Source organism: Protopterus annectens, chromosome 2.part0, assembly GCF_019279795.1.
Source record: "Protopterus annectens isolate FY-2018-M chromosome 2.part0, PAN1.0, whole genome shotgun sequence".
Lineage (NCBI taxonomy): Eukaryota > Metazoa > Chordata > Ceratodontiformes > Protopteridae > Protopterus > Protopterus annectens.
In genome coordinates, this window is record NC_056728.1 from 1,130,004,581 (window position 1) to 1,130,023,291 (window position 18,711).

Here is an 18,711-nt window from a genome sequence, read left to right on the forward strand (position 1 = left end):
TTTTGGACCCATGTGGTCTGTCTCTGTCTTTATCCTTACATTTTTTCGGAAGATTGGTAGTCGGATGGGCTTAACGATGCCATTTCAGAGTATGGAGATTGAGAACAAAAGTATTTAGCTACAAAAATTGCCCGAAGATGAATAGTTCGGGCATTGAACAAAGCACAACACCAACAGAGAGGGACATCATGGTCTGGGCCTAAATAGATGATGCAATAAGAATGAAAATCCCTATGAGGTATTTGCTTTCCACAGGCAAGACAATTGTTAATTTTTTCTGACATCAGTTAGAACAAGAAAAAGGATCCCCAACGGGGTACTTATCTTTATGAAGACTTCGGGTCTGAAACTCGAAAACGAAATTTTCAGGAGTCGGCGGACTGGCACTTACGAACTGCTTCTGTTTCGAGCACCGCACGGCAAGAAAGACTGATGTAATGGCATCGGCTGCATGTTATACCCTTGACGACCTGACGTCATGGAAGAAGCGACAGCATCCGACGCAGAAATCCGAAGACTCTTGTATTCAGGCTGGCTGAGGGCTACCTGCAGGTAGATAACCCAAATCTGATGACTGCAACAGTGAAACACGAAGAACATCAAGTAATAAGCTGTTGGATTTTAAAGCATTCGGTCACACACTATACCTTTAGAGGTGCATCCAGACCCTACCACAAGTAATGAGACAATGAAGATATAACCAAAACAGTAGAAACGTGTAAATTACCGTAACTTGACAGTAAACTTACAGTATGCAAATTATATTATCAAATTGCCCTTTTAAAATGTATTGGAATAGTTTCCTTGTTAAGAAAAATGAAACGCACTAGAAAATGTGAGACAAAATGCAGAGAAAGGTCACAAAAAAATAAGTGTAGATATTAACTCATATGGCATTAAAAAAGTAAACAAGAGTTTTAGAAAGTGTACTGCAGGGGTGCTACTTACTTCACATTTAGAGGACATGTCATCCACATCAGAATCATTAGGATCTACTACATCTTCAAAAGGTGGCAAAGTGGGTCGCCGTCTATCTAAAACTTCACTGTCCATTTGGGCTTTGACAGGTTTAGGCTGAAGTTTGTCCTTGTCCTTTACCAGCTTCTTGTCACATGAAGTAGGCTGGACAGAAGATATACCCTTAACTAATGACAAATCAGAGTTACTTTTCTTTCTCTTTTTGACTGCTAGTTCATCAGAGTCTGAAATGGACGGCCTTTTGCTTGGAATCTTCATGTCCGGATGTATTCCAACACCACTGAAAACACTACTAGTTTCCAATTTTGGCTCCTTTGACATGGGTTTAGGTTCCTTGAAGGCCATCTTAGGGATGATTTTCTCTTCTTTTAGTGGTTTGGTCTCTTTGGGTTTCTTGGAAGCTTCTTTGGAAGGTTTAATGTGTTCCCTGGAAGGTTCTTTGAAGGCACTTTTATGCTCTTTTGAGTCTTTAACAGGTTTGTCTTTGTGCTCTTTCATTGTCTTGTGAGGCTTCAAACAAGAATTACTATTAGTGCTGGTGCCGCTTATGATCAGTTCCTATAACAAGGAGGAAAACAGTAGTCAACAAATAATTTTTAAAATATACTTTATACTCAGCTTACCTTGATTAATATGCCCTACTTGACCATCAACTGCTCAGAAAAATATTCAGGCTTCAAACCATACGATACAGTAAAACAAAACAATCACCAACAGAGTACAGTGCTAGTATTTCAAATATTTTAAAATAATTTTGATATTTTAATTGTTCATTAGTTAATGGCTTACTTTTTTTTTTTTAATTTATTAAGGAGTTCAGGTGATGATGAATGCCTTATAACACTGCACTGAACTAGTAAAACTTAATTGCAAACGTTAAACTGAAAAGGACCTCTTGTAACCTATAATGCCTATGAACCATACTTGCATGGCTGCCACGTGGACTATTTTCTAGGTAATGTTTTCACAGTGTGTATATCAACTTACATTTTACTTAGGTGCCTTTAACAAAGCGTCAATACTAAAACACACAGCATAACACATTAAAAGACTCAAGAAATTACACAAAGAAAAAGTAACTACAACCCAAACTGCATTAGTAAAAAAGCTAGAAAAATGTTTTCACCAATAAAAATGATGCGCCAAGTATGTTAGCCAACACTTTATGTCATGAATAACACTGGCCATCACCACCCCTATTTAATTATATCCCCATCCCTACTGTTTAGGACCCGATTCCAAATGACTTTAAGTGACTTAATGCATAACATTACACCAGAGGAAAAAGTCACTTGCACTAAAAGCAGATATTTCACAATCTGGCGAAAGATGTACGACTGTTTATAAGCCTTACCCTGAAGTAAATCACTTACACTGAGAACTAGTCAGGGCAGGCTTACACAGGAGTAAATCACTTACACTGAGAGCAACTCTTTTGGAATCTGGCCCTTAACCTCAGTAATTCTTTTTCACGCCTACACCTCTTGAATATCTCCTCTACCCCTACCCCCCACCCCAAACGCATATGCTGTTAGTACTATAAAAGATTTAGTTTACAAATGTTTACACTTTAATATTAAATTATTTCATAATTTACATACCCTACTCAAATACAAAAGTAATTAACTCTGCTTGACACTGTGTTACTACCCGTACATTTTATTTGTTTTATTTTTTGTGCACAATTATTAACCTCTGTCATTTCTGGTTTTATTTCTGGTATATTCTTGGAATAAACCTGAAAATATACACTTGGATCGGTGTTCTAACTCGTTAACAAATAAATGTGAAACAATGAGATAAACCTGAAAAGCAGACAAACTGAAATCATAGAGTGTTGACATGTAAACTAAATTTTGGAAAACATATATGTAATAAACACAAAGCATGGATATACAATTTTGAACATATGTTTATCAGTTTCTGTCAAGTAGAATGAAGCGTTTCCTGATGCATCAATCATGAGTCAGTACTTCAACAAATATAAATCATTCATGAAAAGCAAAGGACAAAAAAGCAACAGTGAATAAAATAAAAAGGACTAAATGAGCATTCTGAACTGATCAAATTCTTCAATCAGCTTCAACCATAGATTCATAGGCAAGTAATAAGCTAGCTATCCTTAAGGACCCTTATACCAACTCACATTTGAAGGGAGGTTAAAAAAAAAAAAAAAAAAAAAAGAGTTCTTGTCAAGAAACTTTGGAGAGATGCCATGGACTTCCACAGGAACATTTCTCCTGAAATCTAACAAAGCAGTACTTGCCATATCAGCTGACATAAGAAGGCACACTCTGCCATAAATAACTGCTGGGATTTACTCATCTGCTAAAAAGCCCCACCCCAAGTCCTAGTGCTAGTGCCTAGAACTGCACAAGTCAGGTTTGACATCCAGCTACCGTGCAAGCACAATCTGTAAGACACACAAAAACTACAACATACAAGGATGTATAAACAATATATTTCCACAACTTAATGTGGACTTCCATTTGTTTCCTATGGCTGAGGTAACATCCAGCCAAATGAGCAAGGTAAAAAGGCAGGAAGCATCCACTGTATAAGGCTTCTTAGTAGACAACAGAAATATCATTAACTGCTACATCTAACTTTGTGGGGTGTCTGCAAATGGTAACTGCAATGACAAATCTCAAAATAGTGGAAATTTAAACACCCAAGATGCAGAAGGAAGAAAATGGCCAACCAGTGAGAACTCAAATGATGTATCCTCTTATTACTGAGCACAGAAAAGAAGTCCATCTAGAGGAGTCACTGACCATACAATAATGTTCACTGTAGGTGTCAAAATGTGGCCAAGTGGCTGCAGCACAAATGTATGCAAGTGGAGAGAATTTTGAATAAAGTACTGGTAGCACCCTTGCCACAAAAGAATGGCATTGAACAGCAACACTTTATAACTGAATGGTTTACTGTTTAACGGCAAAACATAATGGAGTTACAAATCCACTGCAAATTAGGAGCCATAGTCGAGTCCCCAAATGATGTGGGCATCCTACAGAAGGGCCTCACTGAGACAGATGCCTGGTGTTAGAGGCATGGCCTCAAGCTCAGTGCCAAAAAGTGCATTATCATCCCCTTTGGTAAAAACTCTGTACCTATGAACTACCACATAAACGGCAGTCTATTTAATGCCGAATGTGTGATAAGAGACCTTGGGACCCAGGTGGACAGTAGTCTCTCCTTTGATAATCACATCACCACAGTAGTCAGGAAATCCTTCTATGTGGCACACCTCATTACAAAAGGGTTCTCATCCAGGAAAAAAGAGGTCACTGTTCCCCTCTACTCGACACTCACTAGACCTATTATAGTGTACAACGCCCCTTTTGGAATGTACCTCACAAGCCATCTGCAGCAGCTGGAAAGGCCACAGAAGTACCTCACAAAGAGGATTACTGGCCTTAAACAGATACCCTACATTGACCGTCTCAAAAAACTCCAGCTTTACTCTGTAGCATATTGCCTACTCCGAGGAGATCTCTGCCTAACATATAAAGCTATGTTAAACCCAGAGCTGTTGGACATGCTACACCTAAAGAAATCTCAATCCCTCTGAGCTACACGCTCTAGGGACCTAAACCTTGTCACCACAATAAACAGGACATGCTGGAGAGATAGATTCCTGACCCAGAGACTTGCTATACTCTAGACAAGCTACCCATCTATGTCAAGCAAAGTTCCTCATTAGCACTCTTCAAGAAAAATCTTGATGAGTGGATGGGAAATAGGAAATACACCTCGGGGATCACTTCTGTGGCTCTGCTCGACAGGGGCACAGGAAATTAACTTTCTTATGTAGCGTAAGCCAGGGAACCTTGTTGGCTAGGCTTACTTAGGCCCTTGGGCCGATAGCCTAGTACCTACCTATGAACTGCAAAATCCTGTCTTCAAGATCAAAATGAAGAACATACCATAATGTGATAAACTCATCAAACCTGTGGATGCCTGAAAATAAAGACTACTGCTGCAGTACAACTCATCACAGTCAGGATGAGTATTAAAGGAATAGTTATATTTACAGATGTATACTTCAGGCCTTATTAAACAGCGAGATAGAGCAGCTGAGGACCTGCTGTACCAAGGCCTTTCCTGTTGTGACCACGGAAGATGACAACCACTAGAACCGCCTCCATTTGCCCAAGAAGAATTTCCTTGTTCCTCCTGTAAACTGTCAAATGCATCTAGTGAATAATGTCCTAGTGAGGATTCACAGAGACAGCCTCCCTGTGGGCAATCTAATGCTGTTGAGAATCGGTGTACTTGTCTGTGTGCCATGCAGAAAGGAAGTAAATGAATCCCTCTCCTTAACTCTCCAACACTCTAGACAGAAAGAATTTATTGCCCAAACTTGTCTACATGAGTATGTTGTGTTTTTGTTTGATAACTTGGAAGGGACATGGAAATGCATTTCTGTGTACCCCTAAAGCCGTATGACAGATAAAAAGTCTGAGCATCTATCCTTCAATCATGCCTTCAATCATGAAGATTGCTGGAGAATCTGTTTATGTGGCTCACGACAGCATTTTCTTCTGAAGAGATACAGACTGCCTGCAGTGGAAGACTCTTCTGAATAACTAGGTTCCAGGCAGTCATAACCACTCCGCAAGTTGATAATGTGTACCCTTCTGTTTTTTTATGCACCACAGAACAGCAGAGGGACCCCCAGCATCCGCACATTTCTAAAGTGTTGAAGAGCATAGTTCAAGGTCAACATCTCCCTAAGGTTTATATGCTTTTGTCCTTGTTGGACTACCTTCTCTGAGTGCCCCTCTGAAAGTCTGGTCTAATGAATCAGTCATCAAGCGGTCACGGATTGGGTCCTTTGAGGCAGGACACAAAGCATTTTTGGGTTGCAACAGACTCATCTAATTCTTTCTGAATGAAAGGGATAATGGGCAAAGTACAGTTTTGTACCTACCATAAATGTAGATGTCCGAGAGGTATGCATCTGCAGTCCTAACATATGGGTTGTCCTGCCTCAGGCAGCCCTTCGGTCGGCCAGATTCCAAAGTCTGGGTCTGGCCTCGGCTGATGTCGCACTTCACCCGACGTCATAGCTGCTGTGAATTGGGTATAAAGGCATCAGCCGACACCATTTTCCTCAGTGTTTCTTGCCCCAGATGCCAGGTGCCCTCTAGGAAGGCTAAATTTGGATACATGCAAATGATTCCAAACAGTAGACAGCAAACAATATAAGCATGTATATACATATATACAAACAAATACACCATAATAGATTCCCCCAGCTAGCTACAAGATGGGCAAATACCCTAGGAGTACCACAGAGGGGAAGGAGGGTGGGTAATCCTGACTGCAGATGCATACCTCTCGGACATCTACATTTATGGTAGGTACAAAACTGTACTATGTCCTTCAAGGATGCATCTGCAGTCCTAACATATGGGTAGAATACCATAGCCAAACTGGGGGAGGAGGCACTAAGATGATTATGGTGTAGTTAAGATCCCTTGCAAAACAGCAGTTGCAAAACCTGCTCGGGATCTGGAGTATAAAGGTAGATTATAATGCTTGGCAAATGTATGCACGGAGCTCCAAGTAGCAGCTTCTAAAATGTCTTTGGTAGCCACTCCTCGTAGGAAAGCTGTAGTAGTGGCTGTAGCCCTTGTGGAGTGAGGTCTGATGTTTTCTGGAGCTGTCTTTCCATGAAAAGAGTAACAAAATCTAATGCAATTTCCTATCCATTTTGAGATTGTCTGTTTTGAAATTGCTTTTCCTTCCATTCCTGTTGCATATGCTACTAGAAGCTGGTCAGTTTTTCTGTTGGTCTTGGTTCTGTCCAGATAGTAGCGCAACTGCCTGTGCACATCCAAGGTATGTAGTAGTCTTTCCCCCCTGTTCTGTGGGTTGGGGAAGAATGTTGGTAGGTGGATTGCTTGGTTCAATGATACCCTGGAGACCACTTTTGGCATAAAAGTAGGGTTAGTTCTCAAGGACACTCTATCCTGATGGAAGATAAGGAAGGGCTGTACTGCCATTAATGCCTGTAATTCAGAAACCCTTCTTGCTGAAGTGATTGCAAGCAGGAAAGCAGTTTTCCAAGATAAGAACTGTAATTCTGCTGTTGCTGCTGGTTCGAAAGGGGGAAGTGTTAACTTTTCCAGCACAAAGTTAAGGTCCCATGTAGGCAAAGGTGGCTTCCTTGGAGGCTTTACATTTTTAATTCCTCTCAGAAACTGCCTGCGTAGAGGATGAGAGAAGACTGGAGGATCCATGTTGTATTCTGCTGAAATTGCTGATGCATGAATCTTAATGGAGGTAAGACAGGCCATTGTGGAAAAGTTCTGCTAAGTATTCCAGGATGTTAGCTATGTTTGCTAATGATACATTTTCTCCTTTTGCTGCACTCCAAATGAGGTATCTTTTCCATTTGGCTGAATAAGTCTTCCTTGTGGAGGGTCTGCGAGCCTCCAGGATAATGTCTTTAACCCTCTGAGATAAATCTGGGTTATTTTGTTTTATGTAATATTCCAAGCAGCTAGCTGTAGTGTTTTCAAGTTTGGATGTAGGATCTTGTAGTTGTTCTGTGTTAGCAGTAAAGGACCTAGAGGCAGAGGCCAAGCGTGTGTCCGAGACATACTCCTCAGTAGCGGGTACCAGTGCTGCCTCGGCCAGTCTGGAGCTATCAGGATTATCCTTGGGTGATCTTCTTTGATCTTCAGTAGCACTTTGTGCATCAAAGGAAGAGGTGGGAATGCATATGCTGTCAGGTTTTCCCAACTGAAGGATAGGGAGTCCACCTTCCAAGCAAGTGGGTGGTATGTCCTTGTGCAGAATTTCCTCAATTGGTGGTTGTGTGGGGATGCGAACAGGTCTATTTCTGGTAGTCCCCATTTCTTTGTAATGGTTTTGAAGATGTCTGGATGCAGCATTCATTCGTGGGCATCCGTGGTAGTTCTGCTTAAGGCGTCTGCTAGTGACTTTTCTTTTCCTGGCACAAATTTGGCCTGGAGTTGAATGTTGAGGTTCAGGGCCACATTCCACAGGTCCATTGCCATCCGGCATAGAGGATATGAGTGTGTGCCTCCCTGTTTGTTGATATACCACATGACTGTGGTGTTGTCCGTCCTTATCAGCAAATGACCCTGCTGAAGAAAAGGTCTGAATGTCTGGAGTGCCTGTTTCACTGCCAGCATCTCTTTTTGATTTATGTGTAGGTTCAGCTGGTCTTGTGTCCATAGGCCTTGTATACACTTGTCCACCATGTGTGCCCCCCAGCCTAGGTCTGAGGCGTCCATGGTGATAGTCTGGCTTGGGTGAGGTTTGTGGAAAGGCAGTCCTCTGTTCAACTGACAGGCCTGAGCCCACCACAGAAATTCTTGTTTTAGGCATGGAATTATTGGAATCTGGGCTTCTAGACTGTGCTTGTGTTGAGACCATACATTCCTTAGGTATCACTGAAACTTCCTCATATGCAGCCTGGCATGTGGAATCAATATTATGCAGGATGCCATGTAACCCAGGGCTTGCAGGACTTTCCTTGCTGTAAGCTGGTTCTGTGTTGTTAATGCCATGAAATAGAGTGGTAGTTGCTTTTGCTTTTCTTCTGTGAGAAATGCCATCTGATTTGATGTGTCCAGTTCTGCACCCAAGAATGTAATCCTTTGGGATGGTACCAGCCTTGACTTTTTCATGTTGACTGTGTATCCCAGGGCTTGCAGTAGTTGTATAACCTTTTCCAAATCTTTTGTTAATTTGGTCTTGTTGTCCGCTTGTATTAGGCAGTCGTCCAGGTATGGATAAATCTGAATTCCCTGAAGCCTGCAATGAGCAATTACTGATGCCAGGCATTTCATGAATACTCTGGGCGCAGTAGATAAGCCAAAGGGCAATGCTGAGAATTGATAATGCTCTGATCCTGCAAGAAATCTGAGGTATCTTCCGCAATCTGGTCGTATAGGGACGTGCAGGTATGCCTCCTTGAGATCTAGAGTCACCAGCCAAGACTCCTTGCCCAGCATGGGAAGAAGTTGCTGTAGGGTCAGCATTTTGAATTTTGGAACAATGAGATATGTGCTCAGAGCGGACAGGTCGAGAATAGGCCTCCATTGGTTTTCTTTCCTTGGCACCAGGAAAAGTCTGGAGTAAAATCCTTGCCCTTGTTCCATAGGCGGTACCTTTTCTATAGCTCTCATCCTTAGTAGGTGGTTGATTTGTCCTAGAGCGTTTGTTTTTTGGTTTGGTGGTAGGTTTGGCATTCCTCTCTTTTTTGGTAGAGTGTGAAAGTGAAACCTGTAGCCTTTGTCTATTGTCTGTAAAATCCATTTGTCTCCTGTAATGTAATGCCAGTTTACGGAAAATAAGGCTAGCTTTCTGCCTAAGGGTGCTTCCAGTTGTTCCCTGGTAGGCGGTATCAGAGCCAAGTCACTGCGTCTGTCCTGTGGAAGTGGTCATAGCTGAATCTGTGGCAGTACTTCTCTGGTTGTTAGGCTGCCACTGACGTCCCCTGTAGGCACCTCTGGATTGACCTCTGCCTCTTGGGCGCCTATTTCTGCCTCTCTGTGCTCTGGAGGTGTCTGGAAAGGACCAATTCTTCGAAGGCCAATTTCTACTAAACCTCGGAGGCTGGACCTGTAAGAAATCCTTGACTGTTTGGACAGATTTTGCTTTTTCTTCCACCTTCTTTAGCACTTGCTGTGCAGGGGAGCCAAACAAACTTTGTTTCTCCATGGGAGCATCTAGGAGCTTTGACTTAACATGGTCTGGTAAGGATTGCTCTTTTAACCAGGCATGCCTTCTAATCACTGTTCCAGTCATAGCTGATCTAAAGGAAGCCTCCAGTGCATCATAGCCGCATTTTAAGGAATGATTACTGACCTGCTGAGTGTTATGTACCAAATCCTGAAGGGACTTACGGTCTATAGGTTCAGGAGAGGACAGTTTTTTATTTAGCTGGTCTAACAAAAATTCCTGATACTGAATCATGTGGAATTGACAGTTTAAGGCCCTAGCCGAAAGAGTAGCAGAAGTATAAACTTTTTTACCCCATCTCTCTAATGCTCTAGATTCTCTTTCAGAGGGAAGGGGGTTTTGGCAGAGGCAGCTGCTACAGCTTTGGGGCCCTGTGAAATGGTTTCAGGATCTGCAATAGGAGCCTTATACAAGTGAAAGTGTGTGTCCGGGACCCTGTAATATCTGTCGGGCTTGGCAGGGGCCGGGGGAAGAGAGTCAGGGGCAGTACAGGCATCATTATATGCATCATCAACAACTGTTAGTACTGGAGGAATGGCTAAAGGCCTATGCTGTGGTAAATGTAAAAAGGTCCTTAGCCTTTTCCTTGAATCTGAAAAATCCTGGCCCTGCCATTGAAAATGCTCTCTCATAGCATGTAAGGTTTCCCCAAAAGAAAATTCCTCAGGAGGAGAGGCAGAAGGAATGGAGTCTTCTGCATCAGAATCCTCATAAGGAGAATATGGGCCTTCTGGAGGATCTGAGTTTTCTGAATCATCCGAGGAATAGTCTGTAGAAACAGGATCCGGGGGCTCTGTTCTAGGCCTCTTCTCTGGAGGGGGTTGAGAGGCCCTGTCTGGGTGAGGTTGGGATCCCCTGATCAAAGAAATGAGATCCTCAGCCAGGCTGAGCATTTGGGAACTAGAGGTAGGCCTGTGTGAGGGGGTTTTAGCAGGCAAGGCCTTAGAAGATTTAGCTGCTTTAGCCCTAGAAAAAGCCTTGATAGACATAGATGCAGGGGGCCTAGCAGCTCCACGTGCAGGAGTAGGTATGTCTAAAGGAATAGTATCTGATAAATCCTGGGTGCCTGCTACAGCAGGGGAAATTTCAGTAGCAGATTCAGCCATGCTTTGTGAGGCCTCGGCTATCGGAGGCATGCTTTCGGCCGAAGGAAGAACCGAGGACTCGGTTTCAGCCGAAACCGAGACGCTCGCGGTTGGCTTAACCATGGTTTCATCCGAAACCGCGGACCGCGAGTGTCAGTCCTTTTCCTTACGCTTTTTAGCTAATTGTGAAGTCGGAGTCTCCGACGGCATTTTGTAAGCAAAAGCGGGACCAAAAAACTCCTCTGCAAACTCCGACCGACGTCTAAGTGTCCGTCGGTTGAAGGAAGCACAGGCTAGACAAGCTGATACGTCGTGGTCTGGGCCTAAGCAAGAAAGGCAGTAAGAGTGGAAATCCTTATGAGGTATTTGTTTCCCACAAGTTAAACAATTATTTACTTTTTCTGACATCGGCTGAGGCAAGAAAGAGTCCCCAACGGGGTACTTAGCTTTTTAGAAGTCTTCGGTAGTAGAAATCTCTGGATCTGACCGACCGGCACTTGCGAACAGCTTCTGCTTCGGGCACCGCGCGGCAAGAAAGACTGAGGAAAATGGCGTCGCTGATGCCTTTATACCCAATTCACAGCAGCTATGACGTCGGGTGAAGTGCGACATCAGCCGAGGCCAGACCCAGACTTTGGAATCCAGCCGACCGAAGGGCTGCCTGAGGCAGGACAACCCATATGTTAGGACTGCAGATGCATCCTTGAAGGACATCTTCATATTCAGGGTGTTGCTGCCAGATGTTCCACTGATAACAGTAGATTTTCGACAAACTGCTAAAAGAATCAAGAAATTAAATGGGCACTCTCCCAAGATATAAATATTTCTTGGCTGTCAATCTGGTTTTTGCTACCGTAGTCAGAAAAAAAATACTGAGGAGGGTGTTCTTCTCCAGATAACAGACTATTCTCTGCTGTATCCAACACTGTCCTAGGATGGTCTTCCTGTTAGACATAAACAAAGCTGACTTCTGAAAAACTGACAGAGTTGCCCAGGCTGGGTAAAATGGCAATGGTCTGCTTAAGCTTGTCAACCCTTCCTGGGATAGGGCCTGAATAAACAAGCCAGGTAAACAAAGGTAAATATGAACAAGAAAGCACAGTTGTGTAAAATCTTAGCACAACAGTAAACGTCTCTCTTCACTGTTGTCATATTCTTCACCCAAGGAATCTCCTGCCAAGGACAGCCCAACATTTTGCTCAGTATACCAAAGCCTTTAGCTCTTATGGGCACCGTATGTCACATGCATGCTCCTTGTGCATGACATAGGGCATACAGGTGACATATGAATGCAGACACTCTGAAATGAAAAAGTCTCAGGAGGAACACAATACCCTCAGGGACAAAATAGGAACATGTGCATCCAGAAGGAAAAATAAGGAAGGGAGAAGGACCCCTCAGCCAGGAGGGCAACCAGAACACAGGTCAAGAGTCAGGACAGAGAAGTAAGGAGGGAAAGAATTAATATTGCAACAGTGAAGAGAGGGAAGTCTACTGCTATTGTAAGATTTTACACAACTGCACTGTGTACTTCTATAGCACTTTTGCAGCATTCTTCACCCAAGGCAGAGTATAAGAGTTCAAAGATGCTGCCTGGGAGGAGGAAGGCAGACAAACCCATGCAGGCTAGCCCTAGCAAAGACTGCTCTAGCCCTGGAAACAGCATCCAACTTGTAATGTTTAGTAAAAGTATGAAAAGAGGACCAAGCAGCAGCCTCAAACATAGAATTAGTCTCCAGACCATTGGAAAAGGCACCAGAGGTGGCAACTACCCTAGTAAAATGTGCCTTTACAGATGAGGAAAGACATTTGCCATGAAAAGTAACAAAAAGAAATGGCCTTAGAAATACATAAGGAGATGGTTTGCTTAGAAACAGCCAAACCCAAAGTAAACCCAAAGTCCTGGGATGAAAAGAAACAGAAAGCTGCTCGGATTTGCAAAAAACTTTAGTTTTACTTAAATAATACCTGAGCTGTCAATGCAAATCTAAAGTGTGAAGAACCTTCTTCACTGGCAGACTGCAGAGAAGGAAAAAAAGGAAGATGAACAGACCGATTAAGGGACAACTCATTGACCACGTTGGGCATAAAAGAAGGATTAGTATGATAAGACACCATGCCTCTATGTAAAACTAAAAAAGGAGGACTAGCAATGACAGCCTGAAGTTCAAGTACTTTCCTGGCTGAAGTAAGAGCCAAAATCAGAACAGTTTTCCAAGTACAATGTTGCAAGGAAGCAGAGAAAGCAGGCTCAAAAGGAGCCTGGGTCAAATTGTCAAGTACAAAATTGATGTCCAAAAAACCATAAAAGTGAATCAAACAATGAGGAGGTATAAAAAACTTTTATCAAAATTACCACATAAGTGCTTTCACAGTTGAAACAATGCTTCATCAGATGTTCAAAGGTTTTAACTCATATATATATGCTTTAAATAATGCAAAGCATCAGACCAGCAACCAATCAAACCAATAGTAGGCAAGAATTAATATATTCTAAGGGCCACGAAAAAAGAAGTTATGTCTTACCATATACGTTCCATCTGTGTTGTTCATCTTCTTTCATTCATGACTGATGGGTTCGGTTCTGAGCCCTCGGAACACATTCGGCCTATTACCAAGCTCACACCAGCCAAAAACTCTCGAGCTAAGCTTCTACCCACAATGCCCTTCTCCCGGTTACCTCAGATACAGTTTGACCATGACAAACCAGGAAAGCAAAGGGCCCTTCTGCGCAAATGCCCCAAGACACCACTTGGACCCAAAGTATCCCCCAGGAGCCTTTGGAGGGAGAAGGAGGGTGGGAAGTGATGAATGAAAGAAGATGAACAACACAGATGGAACATTATGGTAAGACATAACTACTTCATCTGATGTTGTTAATCTTCTTTCCATTCATCACTGATGGAACAGAATCCCAAGCTACCTTGAGACATATGGGCGGCTCTTATGGAAGAACTTTCCTGAGTACCAGCTTTCCCTCTGGAGACCACATCCAATTTGTAATGATTGATGAAAATGTTGGGGTTAGCCCAAGTGGCTGCTGCACAAATGTCATCCATAGAAGCCCTGGAGTGGAAAGCTACAGATGTTGCCACAGATCTACTGGAATGGGCTTTAACCAGTTGCATGGGTTCTTTTGTGAAGAGTAGAAGCGTATACAGTCCCTTAGCCATTTCGATAAAGTAACCTTGGACACAGAATTTCCTACTGAAGGTCCAGAAAAAGAAATGAAAAGCTGGTCAGTCTTGCGCATAATTCTGGCTCTGTTTAAATAAAATCTCAGTTGTCTGTGCACATCCAAGGAATGTAGAAAGTACTTTCCTTTATTAGAAAAATTCGGAAAGAACACTGGTAGGTCAATGGACTGATTGATGGAGAAGTCAGAAACAACCTTGGAGAGGAAAGATGGATTCGTCCTGAGTGATACTCTGTGCTTGTGAAAGACCAAATATGGTCTTTTCATGCACAATGCCTGTAGCTCCGAAACCAGCCTGGCTGACATAATGGCTACTAAAAACAAGGATTTCCAAGACAAAAATATCAGGTCACACTTCGCTGCGGGTTCAAAGGGGGTTTGAGTCAAAGACTGAAGAACTAACGTGAGGCTCCATGGCTCTATAGGCTGTCTGACAGGGGTACTGATGTGTGAAACTCCTTTTAGAAAAATTTTACATAAGCGTAGTGAGATAGGAGGCATACTGTCCATCCCATTATGGTAATTCGAAATTGCAGCCAGATGTACTCGTATGGTTGAGGCTGGGGCACCTCCTCAAAAAACTTAGACAAGTATTGCAAAACTGCTGTGACTGGAGCTGAATACAGATCTAGCACATTATCATTTGACCAGAGAGAGTACCTTTTCCATTTGTCTTGATATAGTCATCTTGTGGATGGTTTATGAGAGGCCAGGATAATATCCTGAACAGGTGAGGTGAGATAAGCCTGCCTGGCAATTAACGGAAGTGGAGAAACCATGATGTTAGCTTGAGACTGGATAGATTTGGATGGCTCAACCCCTTGGGGTGAGCAATCAGGTCTGGAAGAGGGTCCAGAACCCACGGTGGGCATACAAGATGAGGCCAAGGGAAGGTGAACCAAACTTGTTGAGGCCAAAAAGAGCTATGAGGATCACTTTGCATTTCAACCAATGAGCTTTCTTTAGGAACTGTGGGATCAGAGGAATGAGAGAATTAAGTATAAAAAAGTTCTGTGGGCCAATCCTGAATCAGAGCATCCATCAGGGACTCCCCATTTGGGAGGAATAGGGTAAAATAGCTGCTGCACTTGTTGTTTGATGGCGAGGTGAAAAGGTCGCAGCACGGCTGGCCCCAGTAGGTGAAAATTTCTGCCACCACATCGGGATTGAGGGACCACTCGTGGGGCAGGAGAATACATCTGCTCAATTTTCTGCAATCATGTTGGAACTCCCCGGGATATGCATTACTATCAGAAAGTGGTTGGAAGCTATCACCCACTACCAAATCCTCATGGCCTCTTGACACAAGGGGTAGGATTTGGTTCCTCCTTGCTTGTAGATATACCACACTACTGACATGTTGTCTAACTGAATTGCAATTGTCCCAGAAAGAAGAATTGGATGAAATGCCTGCAACCCTAACATCACCACTCTCAGTTCCAGAACGCTTGATATGCAGGTTGGCGTCCAAAGTGGACCATGTGCCTTGGACCGTCTTTCCCTGGAAATGAACCCCCCCCCCCCGATCAGGGAAGCATCCGTGGTCAGAATGGCCTTCGGCTGAGGGGACTGGAAAAGGCATCTCCAAAGTACTGTGTCTGGCCTCATCCACCAGAGAAGGTGCTGTTTGCTGGAGTTGGTTATCTGGATCTGGAAATGTAGAGGCTGATGATTCGGGAACCACTGAGAGAGAAGAAGCCATTGGAGAATTCGCATGTGCAGCTTGGTGAGAGGGGCTATCGGGACTGAAGCTGCCATGGCTCCTTGGGCCTGAAGAACTTCTCTCGCTGAGACTTTGTTTTGACCGAGTATCACCCGGAGTTGAAGCCTCAATCTCTGGAGTCTGTGAGCGATACCAGACAGGATCGGGTGTTGAAGACTGCTCCAATAAATTCTGTCTGCTAAGATTTGACTTCTCCCAGTGCGCAGTTATCCCCAAAATCTCCGCCAGAGAAAGTGCGCATTGTAGGGCTGTTACCAGAAGACGCTTGGTGGGGACTGAGGAGACAATCGTCCAAATATGGAAATACATTTAATCCTTGCAGTCTCAAGTGAGTTGTGAACATTCTGGGGGCTGTAGAGAGACCGAACAGCAGGGCATGAAACTGGTAATGATTGGCTCCTAGTCGGAAGCGAAGCAGACTCCTGCAGTGCTTGTCCATTTTGATATGGTAATGCACATCCCGGCGATCTACTGAGCACATCCAATCGCCCTCCCTCAGAAAAGGGAAGATGGACTGACCCGTGACCCATCCAGAATTTGGTTTGGGCGATAGACTTGTTCAAGCTGCTGAGATTCAGAATGGGTCTCCAAGTCCCCTGTCTTTTTTAGCACCAAAAAGAATCTTGAGTAAAATCCAGATCCACACTGGTCTGGTGGGACTGGTTGCGTGACTCTTTTTTGGCATAGCTTTTCTATTTCTGAAGCTGCCTCTTCCCTCCGAATGGGTGGAACGTTGGGAATGCTAGAAGTTTCAGATAAGAAATAAGGGGAATGGTGTAACCTCTGGTAATTATACTTTGCACCCAACGATCGGTGGTAATAGAGTGCCAGGCAGCTTGGTGCAGAGAGAAATGACTCCCGAATGCTTCCAGAGGCAAGCAATCGGTCAGCTCTTCAAGAGTGCTGGTAAGACTGTCCAGAGAAAGAGTCTCTGGAGCCTTCATTACGTGGACCCTGTCTGCCTCTATAGGGGCATCTTCCGGAGTTATTACTCCCTCTGCCACTGGGGTATCATCACCACATGTGGCACGGAAAAGACCCTGAGATTTTTTTATGCCACATCTTCTCACTCTGGTTCCTGGAAAAGGAAGGTTGAGGATTAAAAAAATGAAGGCCTACGGCAGAAAGGGTCTTACCGTCCTGTTTGCACCTAGCTAGTGTGTCCTTCACTTTGGAACCAAAAAGGGAAGAGGCTTCGATGAGAGCATTCAGAAAGGAAAACTTGAAGGGATCCGTGAGGTCACAAATGCGCATCCAGGCAAGACGCCTCATAACAATGCCTGAACCCGCAGCACTAGCTTCCCCTTCGGTTGCATATAAAAGCAACCTCATGGATGCATTGGAGATAGATTCCAGGGTAGCAATCTGCGAGGCAACTTTGTCTCATACCTCAGACACCTGTCCCACAAGTGTTCCAGAAAGTTCTGAGATCAAGTCTCTTTGGAGCCTCGTAAAATGTGCCAAGTAATTCAGGGACCGAATGGCAATGGTCGCGGATGCAAATATCCACTTCCCCAATCTGTCCACAGCCCGGGACTCCCTACTGGGCCGATGGACAGCAGGACTCTCTTCAGCCAGATCCTTTTTTGTGGCCGCCATCACCACCATAGCGTTAACTAGTAACCTTCTGGAACAGTGTGGGTTCTCCTTGGGAGGGGAAAGAATTTTGTCAGGTCTCCGAGGGATCACACAATGAGCTGGACTAGCTCATCAGCAGGTGCGGTCAGCCACGAGGTAGATGGCTGGGCACGGAAAGCCTGCAGGAACACGGACTTCTCAGAGGAAGGGTTGGAGGGCTTCCAGTCACCCCTCTGCTTTAACATTTCAAGGATGTCTCAGAAGGAGACATCATCAGGGGGTGACTGGGGGGACCCTTCACCATCATTGTAATTCATGTCTTCTGTTAAAGACTCCTCAGGTGAGTCAACATGCTTTCTCTTGCACAATCTCTTCCGTGGGGACTCCTCCGAGGAGGTCTAGGAAGAGTGGTACCCAGAACTGGGGTTTCCTGTGGCTACCCTGCCTGGTGTCCCGGGGAGGTGGTCTGTGACAGCTGTAGCTCAGGGGGAGAAAACTGGAGTTCCAATGAAGGAATGCTTCCGGAAGCGAGAGCCCTCTCCATCACATGGAAAGCAGGTTTGCCTGAAGAAGGATGGGAGCCCAAAACCAAGAGGAGGAGGCTACTGGCACCGAGGAAGGAACCAAAGGACCGAGCCCACCGTCCAATCACGAGATTGAGGAAGGACCGGTACAACAGGAATTGAGGACCAAAGGGACAGATCCTGAGCCTAAGTGAGGTCCACTACAGGCTCCGAGATGGGGGGTTCAGAAAAGGACATCTGAGCAGAAGGCTTCGGAAACAGGATGGTCGAAGGAGGAGAGTAGGATGAAGTCTGTGGAGAGGTCAACCCAAGTCCTGCCAGAGGATGGGTCCTGGAAGGCATGGGTATCCCCCTGGCTGCCAACAGCTGATCCACAAGACACACCACATCAAGTTCAGAAAGGTTCCTGGTGGATCTAGTGGATACTCCGGACAGGAAGTCAGGTCGATCTAAGAACGGGCTGCACAGCTGACCTAAGAACGGTCTATGGATGAGGATTATCGGGTCCGTAGTGCGTGATCTGCTGGCACTGATGTCTCGAGTTTAGAGACAGGAAGCAATGGAGTCAAATCCAGTGCTGCTGTAATAGATCTCAGTGCCGAAGGGGCACTCGGAGTTGAAACGGGAGATTCAAACATCACTACAGAGATAGGCATCAAAGGCGTGCACTGTGCCGAAGTGGCCACTGGTGCTGAAGTCGCAGTGGGCGTGGTGAAGTCTATAGTCGGTGTCAGAGGAAGCAAAGCCAGTGACGAAGCCGGCATCAATGTAGCAATAGTCGAATTGCTCGGAGCAGACAAGAACGGTGCCAAGGAGGCAGGCTTATGCTTCAAGGATAACTTCAGATTAAGCCCGAGAAACTGAAAATTCAGGTCACCCGAGAGTGAAGAGGGAACCGAA

The 18,711-nt window shown here is 44.4% G+C and overlaps 1 protein-coding gene across 3 annotated transcripts in view; it reads right to left on the reverse strand.

Moving 5' to 3' along the window:
* Window positions 1–18,711, reverse strand: part of MLLT3 (MLLT3 super elongation complex subunit) — a 1,902,592-nt gene that overhangs the window by 883,699 nt on the left and 1,000,182 nt on the right. For all 3 annotated transcript variants that reach the window (XM_044061325.1, XM_044061324.1, XM_044061326.1), the window contains exon 5: window positions 949–1,536. In XM_044061325.1, coding sequence (XP_043917260.1) covers window positions 949–1,536 — 588 coding nt within the window. The remainder of the gene's footprint in view (window positions 1–948; window positions 1,537–18,711) is intronic.